This window comes from Dicentrarchus labrax, unplaced genomic scaffold (genome assembly GCF_905237075.1).
Source record: "Dicentrarchus labrax unplaced genomic scaffold, dlabrax2021, whole genome shotgun sequence".
NCBI classification, from domain to species: Eukaryota; Metazoa; Chordata; class Actinopteri; family Moronidae; genus Dicentrarchus; species Dicentrarchus labrax.
The window spans coordinates 8,330,251-8,339,804 of NW_026136713.1; the positions used below are offsets into that span (position 1 = coordinate 8,330,251).

Here is a 9,554-nt window from a genome sequence, read left to right on the forward strand (position 1 = left end):
CAACATTAAATCCTGTCTCTTGATAAAATGCAAATGTTACAAACCAAATGATACCTGTTTGAAAAGACAGCATGTAGAAACTGGTAAACAATATTAAATGTCAAAACCATCAGATGATTAAATGGAGACAGGAGTTTGCAAGTGCGGTTTACTTTTGCCGTTACACCTTTGGCTCTGGAAATAATAAGACATTAACTACACCCCTGATTACAAAAGAGGCTTACTGTAACTGACAAACCCACTTAAACAGAATTTAAAGGTGTTCAGAGATTTGTTAACACCACACACGTAATCTGATGTTACATAAAATACCACTGAGCTAATTCCTCTGACTCAGCTTGATTTTACATACTAAATTATAAGCAGTTGTGTAACAATTTATCTGTGACTTAGAGCCAAGGCCATTGCATATAATAAGTGAGCAAACACTATGATTCTTGCTCTTATTTGGCTGCCTGTAGTGTCTTGGTGCAGAATAGGGTCATTATATGGAGAACAAGTTTTGTTTCACAACATGGAACAATGGCCCAACTATGCATTTAGTACACACGTTGCCACTGATTGAATGAGGTATGGATATAGGCGGGATGATTGTTCCCTTCAGGTACACTCAGAGAAAGCTCTTTTGCTTTGGCTGCCTGAAACAGACAGAGATAAAACAATTCAGGAAACTGTCATTTTCATTGTGATTCTGGGGCCATTGTGTTCCACTGGATTGGATACACATCATACAAGTGCCAGTCTGAGCATGGCACTCACAGTTATGGCTACATATCCAGGAGGTATCGCCAGCGCTCAATTGTCTCTTTGTGCTCTGAGAACACAGTTGCTGAGAACAAACAACAGCAGAGCAGTGAGCAAACAGTCAAAGGGCTCCTGCCTCTTGTGCGAACAGCCTCTTCATTTGGAAGCCAAGATGGGACAGTCTCAGAGGCGTCCCACTGAATTTCCCCCTGTTGGGGCTATGCCACCCTCTCCCAGGACGGTGTGCGCCCTCCGCCTGGCCGAACCGCCCCACAGATTCTGCTGTCACTACCAGCACTTCAGCTATCCTGAGAGAGCTATGAGCTACTCGCCCCCTTACTCACCGAGTTTCTTCAAGAGGCCAGATCGGCGGTAAGTGGGGGGGCCGCAGAGGATAGTCAGAGTTTGTCTTGTGTCTGGCATGACAGTGATGTGTGTCAGTGACAGATGTGCACATTAGGGACAGTTCAGGAGAAGATGGATGATATCTGCAGTGTGTCAGTGTCTGCATGATGTAGGGATGTGGATGCAGTTTTTGTCATGTAGGGGCTTGTATAACAGTTCACATGTATGTTCACATGTATGTTCACATTCAGAGTCGTTTGAAGAAGCACTGGAATCTAATTTACAAAATCAGTCTTGGCAAAAAGAGAACAAAACAGAACTAGAAATGACATTAACCTTGATGATCATGTTGTTGTATTTTCACTTCCACTAGACTGATACACATTGTTGGATGTTGTGCCTGCAGCGTAGAAAGCAGACAGAGAGTGATATCTCTATCAGCCCTTGGATAACAATGTCAGTCCTGTTCCTCTTTAGCATGCACCTCATGTTTGATACAACCTATATTACATACAATCCAAGTGCAGAAATTGACAGCCTGTTAAATTTATTGAAAAATCTTATGAGCAAGACCAAGGCCATGAGCCCTTTTTTTTATAATAATGGCTCAAGAGACTTACAGGTGATGTGATGATAATGACTGCCTCTGGGTGTCCTCGTGTAGGTATAGTGTTCAGTATTCATTGGCCGTAGCCTGTCGTTCTGCCCATACTGACAGTTTCCTCTGAGACAGCTTCTGGCTACAGCCCGTGGAAGGTCTCAGGTCACACTCATACGTCATGTCATGCATTCCTAATTGCGAGGGTGCAGATAAATGATGGGACATACACAGTAAAAGGAAGAGGCATTCCTTTTGACCAAGAAGCAATATCAAAGTGATAAAATTATTTTTTCTCTGTGGATTTGCTGTCTTCTTACTGGGCTGTATTGTGTACATCTTGAGTTTGGTGCGTCAAATCCCCAGAATGCTGCTCATAACAAAAGCTGGGAGGCTGGCGGCATGTCTCAACCTCATTCTTCTTCAGTCATTGGTGCAGATGAATCACGGCATTATATAACGCGGCTGGCTCTTGCTCAGGGGACATCTGATGGAAACCGTGGCCCATCGCCTAGCTTTAGAGTGACTCACTGGATTTGGCACTCGCCAAACATGGTCAGGCAGTTGGAGTTCTACAGAAATGTGAGGGACTTAATTTCTTGAAAAGGCAGCATAGGTCAGTGTCTGTGGCACTTAAACTGTTTAGAAACATGCAGATACAATTTAAACTATACTTGCTGTGTGTGAAATATCCTTCACTTGTTGAGATTTGTGTTGGAGCAGTTATAAAACTGTGAATAAAGCAGGCAAAGCATAAAGGTCATGAGCATCCTATTTTACGCCACATGCAGTAAGATAATGACAATCTTACTGCATGTGCCTCATTAGGTATATTTTACTTGAACAGTGCAGGAAGGCCCCCCACTGTCTGTAGTCTCCATCTGTGCATCTCAGCTGAGACACAGGTGACTCCTCGGCTACTAAATGGGACTATCACAGCAGGGAAAGGTAATTCACCAGCCCCTCATCGCCAGAACAGGGCCTGATATTAAACCTGGCAGCTGTACTGTCACAGCACGAAATCTGAGACGACAGGCACTATGGGCCCTAATACCCGGTCAGTGTGTTTTCTGCTTAGCCTCGTTAGGTCTACCAAAAGTCCGCCTTTCCACTCTAATTGTTTTGTTACATAACAGAACTCCTTTTTATCCCCCCCAAAAAAAACGTGGCAGACCTTCGTTTACCATGCAGAGATTAGAAAGGGCACTGGGTCATTTGTTATTATTTTAAACGGAGCTTTTCTTTTCCCGTGCAGTGCAATCTTACAGGAAAAAACATAGCGTTAGGTTTTCCACATTATTCAATTTATAGATGTATGCATACTGTGGATTCCATGTATAAACCAAATGTAATAGCTAGTGTTGGACACTCAGCAGAGAATTTCCATAAAAGTTATTGTGTCTTGCTGGTAATGCTCTATAGTTCGTCTGCGTTTTGGAAAAAAAGATAATGGTGCAACAGAGGTTCTGTAATAGAAATTTAATTGGCTTATAATCAGTACTGAATCAGATAATTGTAACAACAAAAGGGAACATAATGTGGCGGCTGAGAGGCGCTGAGCAATTACATTAACGCTATTAAAACCTGCATGGACGCCTCGGTGAAAACAAGGTCTATTGCTCAATAGCAGTCACAGTCAGTACTCAGAGAAACTGCTGTGGAAAAAATAGATAACAGCAGGTACATGTTTTTTTCTCTAGTGTCTTCTAAGGTTGACTTCTAAAACAAATTGTTTATTACACTTTGCAGGAGGCTCAGTATGGTTGCGTCACACGTTGTAAAATGCACGTTGAAAAGACCATCTGAAGTGCAAGAGGTCACACACCAGAGAACAGTGCTTCAGCTCTAGGGGATTTTTGTATGTCCTTCCAATGAATGGTGGTATACACAATAAATGCATTGCAGTCTGCTCCTTTTGTTTAGTCCACACATTAGGGTGAATGTGAACAGTTCGATTTTTAAAAAAACACACAATTAGTATGGCATATGAACAGTACTGAATACACAAACAAATAAATAAATAAATAAATAAATACCAAGGCAAATTCCTTGTATGTGAAAACCTAATTGGCAATAAACCTGATTCTGGTCATCTTTGATCAGTTTCAATATGTTTCCAGAGAAAAACAACCTGGAATTATTCAATTGTGAATTCAAGGCCAGGAAAAGCTATATGGAAAACTCCATATTAAACACTGTCCAGGAACAAAGCCCCGGTCATAAATACTGTCCCCTACGGGCCGGTGTATTATACGTTTTCACCACTAGAGACCAATAGAGTTCAAATATAGACTGAGGGGAAATTTACCGGGAGAGAGGATGGAAAACTACCTATGCGGATGCAGGACTCATATACATATGTGTGCACATGTACAGGACATTCCGTTATACCATGTACTGTAACAAACAACAATAAATTGATGGGGACAAAATGTTTTTGTTGTCATAATAATGTCTGCTAAGTAGACCAAATCAAGGACAGCTCTCCAACTTATTTTAAGTTGCAAAAGTTTACACTTAGAAAGTCAATAACTAATAGCTAATGACTACTTTTAAATCACAGAAATAAAGAAAACATAAGTTTAGCCTACTCTAAAATCTATTGATAAATAAGTGAAGTCAAGTGGAAATCATATGATACAAAAGGTCGCGACATGCGATCTTCCTGTGGCCAAATCGAGTTTTTATTTATCAGCAACACGAGTGACTTATTTGTGCAGGCCTCCGATTGTTCAGTTGGTTGTTTTTGTTGCAATGAGTACGGATTTCGGTCTGTGGGTTATGTGCAGCAGCAGAGAAGTTCAGAAGCAGGGCAGACGTGATGCTGCATTCAAGTGCTCCTTTAAAACTCGTTATTTAGGCGATCGCTTTTGTTTACTTCTAATAAACTATAATGCGAACTAGAATTAATTAATTAAGTGATCTTTGTTTTGTAAATTAACTGGATGATGGGTGCACTTTACAGTGCATTGCAGATTAGTGATGAAAAATGCGTTTGTTGTTTAAAGAAAAAAAAAAAGTTTTAGTTGACCAATAACACCAGAGTAAAAATCTATCACACTATCAATTGAGCAAGGATTAAACACCTAGTAAGTATAGTGTGCAATGGTTGTAGGTTTTATTCTCCATTGCATAATATTCTATGGCTTTATGTGTTACATTTGAATCTTCATTCTGCACAATAGTATCAAAACATAGGAAAATAACACCACCCTGACTAGTAGAGCAAGTCTCATAAAACAGCAATACACTACTACAGCCAGCCTCGTGAGTACTTAACGTCCCCCCCCCCCCACCCATGTTTATTACGTTAAAAAAAACAAAGTTGTTGTGTACCTTTTGTACAGATTCCTTTCACGGTCCAGGTCCTAAAAACCAGTTTAACCAACGACACGGGAAGGCACCATAAAATCTTACCCGCCAACTCATTTGACTAATATATGCGCGCGTCAGGTGACGTCAGAAGGCGAGACATTGAAATAGCCGCCGGTGGCAGAAATAGCATCAGACAGTCGCTTGTAAAAACCGGCGAAGCTCACACACCGACACAGCACCGCAGCTCAGCCAGCAGCAGCGACTCAGTGCATCGTAACCCCTACGGACGAAACTAATCCGGATACACACTTAGGTGACCCAACCAGTCGCAAACGTGGCGAGAAGTATAATCCAAACGAGTCTGGTACTCAACATGAGCACGGAGATGTTCGCGAAAACACCCATGGAGGTGGCCGTCTACCAGCTGCATAACTTCTCCATCTCGTTCTTCTCCTCGCTACTCGGAGGAGACGTTGTATCCGTCAAACTTGACAACAGGTAAATATCGACACAGTCCCGCCGTATGTCTGAAACCTATATTTCGATAAAAAAAAAAAAAAAAAAAGAGGCGTTTAATGAGTTATAAACCGGAGCACGAGCCCTCTTCTCGTTCTATTACAGGCCTCGAGACACTGTATTTCCATACCGCGGTTCGAATACAATGCGCATTTATTAGCAATGTCTGATATTTATTGTAATCACCAAACCCTGTCTGCCCAGCTGTGTTTCTTTCTGCTGCTGTTTATTTGGACTTTGAGCAGATATTCTAACGCTGCTTTGCCACTTCCTCCTACACTCTCTGTCCTTATTACACCACGACCTCATTTTACAATCAGAGCAGTAAACATGCTGTTCATACTTCACAAAAATAAACTAGATTACAGACGAGTACAAACGGTTTTCCTTTCTGTTTTGCAAGCTTTCTGTTTCACTGTCACAGAGCGAGGAATTCAAGAGACACCAGTGTGTTTCTTTCAGTGTTTCTGGGATTGAGTTGACTATTAAAGTGTGGCTTTGAACTCTTCATTTATGGCCTGTCTTTCTTTCTCTTCTGCAGTGCCTCTGGTGCTAGCGTTGTGGCCATCGACAACAAGATTGAACAGGCGATGGTAAGCTGAGATGACAAAACACTACACAAAGACATATAGGTTGCACTCTAGAGGACATGCCCGTCTATTAAAACAAAGTGTATTCAAATCCCAGTTGACTGACTTCTACAAGTCGACTGCATGTAGGAGCTGCTGCTGTTATTCAGAGTGACTTACAATGACTACCAGTGCATCCACATTGCTACACGACCTGTGACCTTTTAGATGGTCTCTTTGACCACAAGAGTTTATCCTGTGAGAAACATCAGCATGTATAGGACAGTTATAAACCTCCGACCTCCCCAAAACGCAGTTTCCCCAACGCATTCGGCACGCAACCGGGCTCTCTATGAATGCTCTGGGAAGTCCCTGTTATGTGAAGGCAGTGCAGGCTGTACGCTTTATTCATGTGACACAGTAGAAAACAAGTGCAGGAGATGACAGCAGGAAGTCCAAAAGAGAAACACTGATAACATTTTTGCAGCACAGAATTGTTGAAAAACGCCCTTGAGTCAAAGTTAAAGTGTGTATTTTACTGTATCTCACGAGAGATCCCTGTGAGTTAATACACAAAATGCAGTATAAGATCCTCTGACAGCAAACCCATCATTCTTTCAGCAAGCACATCAGCTGTGCAACCGAGCACATCGACCTTACAAGTCTTAACATTTCTCTGTTTTTATATCTGAAACTGATCCGTCCTCTCTCTCTTCTGTTATGACAGGATCTTGTCAAGAACCACCTCATGTACGCCGTGCGCGAGGAGGTAGAGATCCTAAAAGAGCAGATCAAAGAGCTGGCGGAGAAGAACAACCAGCTCGAGAGGGAGAACTACCTGTTGAAGAACCTGGCCAGCCCAGAACAGCTGGAGAAGTTCCAGTCTCGCATCCCAACAGATGTGCTGTTGGACAATCAGAGCAACCAGGTGACCCCCGACCAGCAGCAGCAGCAGCAGCAGCAGTCCTTCATGCACAGCACTGGCTCTGCTGTGTAAGTGGCTCTGCCTTGGGGCGGGCAGAGCCACTGTCTCTTAACAGTAATGGACCTCCATTTTGAATGAAGCGTTACAGAAATCGCCGCCGCCGAGAACCCCTTCGACACAACGAAGGTGAAGCATCGGGGCAGTAAATGATCGATGGGACACAAAAGAACTGTTGACTGATAAGCTCAAAACAGAACATAAGACGCTCTGACCGGTGCGGTTTCAGGCCCGTCCACTGATACCGTCCAACTCTTTGTCGTAGTCTCTGTGTAGACAAAAGCGCTGAGAATAGAGCGAGAGCTGACTAGACACCAGCAAGCGCTTGCTTTCAGACAGGTGGGGTGGGGTGGGGGGGGCTTTCCCCGCCTAGCCGAACCCTTCCAACAAACACCCTCTGCTCTAGTTAGGGGTTGTGAGGAGGTGTTGATCGGGCTGGCCCTGCTGGTGCTAACTTGGAGAAGTGTGAGAGGGGTCCTCACCCAGAGGAGACCCACCAGAGACAGTCCTCCATGTCTCAACGAGAAGAGCCCCATCATGTGGATTTGTTTAATCTCCAAATACAAGTTTTAAGGACTCCCAGCCGCACATTTCAGCCACATAACGAAGACTTTTCCTGTACCTACAATGCATTGCTCATGTGTTAGTGTACATTTAAGCATAACAAGAATAATCAACAGGATAAGCTTAGGCAACAGAGGTGGAGGTTAATGCAGTATAGCCTATTAGAGCTGGTGAACCGCTGCAGTAGACTGATCAGTATACTGTAATGATTCAGAAAATGTAGTCTTGTATTGTCTGCAGTTGGGGCTTGCTGCTTACGGGGGAAGTTAATCCTGCTATCTCTTCTGTTTTTGTTTGTGATTCTGAACAAAAATCAGTTGTTTGTAAAAAAAATAGGAGTATTGTACAGAGGTCTTAAAAAGTTTTTTTTGTTTGTTTGTAATCTAGGGGGACAGGCATATCTGCCCACCTTGTTTTCCTAGCTCTTCACAGTAAAGGATAACTACAGTGTACATACAAGTTGAAACGTCCTGAGGTGAGCGTAGTGGAGATGGCAAGCAAGCAGACACGGGCATTTTGTCGCTGCAGATGCACTCCTGATTTTTAGCAGCGTCGTCCAGTACCTGGTCCGTTTCTTGCTCAGATGCCAACTTGAAAACGATGGCATGACAACAGTGCCTGTCCGTAGTAGTAAGAAGAACACATTTCCACACCGAGCTCTGTTGTTGTTGTTTTTCTAGCTACCAAAGACTTTGCTTTTTTTTTTTTTTTTTTTTTTTTCTCTTTCAACAACAGGAACTGAGCAAACCAGGACCATGTGTAAAACTTCACAGGGAGAAGTTATGTTTGTAGCTAGTGCTAAAGTTTCTATGTGTTTTTGTAAAGATAACGGTATTGTTGCTGTAAAGTATCCTGGAAACAGTTGTTCACTATGGTGTTTGGATACGACTGCACATTTGCAATAAACCTTATGTTTACATAATACAATACAGTGACACTCTGTTTTTTGTTCTTTAACTGCGCTCACACAGCTCGTGTTTGATCCACAAAAGGAAAAAAATGTTTGATTTGATGTGTGGCACCATCACAGAGTTCAATTCATGATCTAACATTGTGATTTTACAATATTATGGAAATATAATATGTATTTAATGTCCTTAACTAAAATAGTTGTTAAGCAGGTGTAATGAATGCTTGGTTATATTTATTTTTGGAGCAATAGTAAGCAAATGAGCATGTGTAACTTTATAACTGCCTTATACACTAATACACTTTAGTAATAGGGAAATGCCGCTGACATCTGACCAGATTTTTAACATTTCCCTTAAGGTAGTTTGTTTTGGAGGTGAGATATTCTATAAAATGGAGAGATTTGTTCAGCAGAAATCCAGCCGGGGAAAGACAGAAGAAACGGCTGTAACAACACCCAGGATGATTGCATTTTCTGGTGCTGAAATAAGAGTCGGGAGACAGTGAAATTCCTCTCATTTGAATTTCAGCGTAAACAACACATAGCCTGTTTGCAAAATGAACCTCACATTCTTGGAAGTCGGAGCCATTCCACCACAACATCTTTGAATATATGCTGATTTCTATTGAGCTCTCTGAGCCTTGTTTTGTGTTTACAAGGTCAGTTTGACAAGCATGTGATTTGCAAAATCATTGCCATCAACAAAAAAACGTCGCACGGAGGCCACGAGGCTCCTACTTCACACAGAGGTACTTTTTAATCTAGCATGCTGGCTCTTCAAGCCTTCAGGAAAAAAAAAACCTTTATATATTAGTAGGTACACATTTTTTTTTCCAAAGTCAAAAACAGTGTGACCACTAATGATAGTGAAGTAATAATAGCTGGTTGACAGTGGATTGGAATCTGCCAGAGTGAAAAAACATTTTGTCCTAGTAGCATTTCCCTTCAGACAGTTTGGCAGCCAGTCAGCGCAGCCTGTGTGTAACTAGATATGTTGTGGCTTCCCTGGTG

At 42.2% G+C, this 9,554-nt stretch overlaps 1 protein-coding gene across 2 annotated transcripts in view; it reads left to right on the plus strand.

The window, feature by feature from the left end:
• The window catches only part of tsc22d3 (TSC22 domain family, member 3), a 34,186-nt gene extending 25,626 nt beyond the window's left edge, over positions 1-8,560 (plus strand). Inside the window, exons 1-3 of one of the 2 annotated variants that reach the window (XM_051419555.1) lie at positions 5,180-5,500; positions 6,060-6,111; positions 6,815-8,560. In XM_051419555.1, the coding sequence (XP_051275515.1) occupies positions 5,376-5,500; positions 6,060-6,111; positions 6,815-7,084 (447 nt within the window). In that variant the 5' untranslated portion in view covers positions 5,180-5,375 and the 3' untranslated portion in view covers positions 7,085-8,560. Of the gene's footprint in view, positions 1-5,179; positions 5,501-6,059; positions 6,112-6,814 lie in introns of those variants that run through there. The other variant, XM_051419554.1, reaches the window with a different exon arrangement.
• The last annotated feature ends 994 nt before the right edge of the window (positions 8,561-9,554 follow it).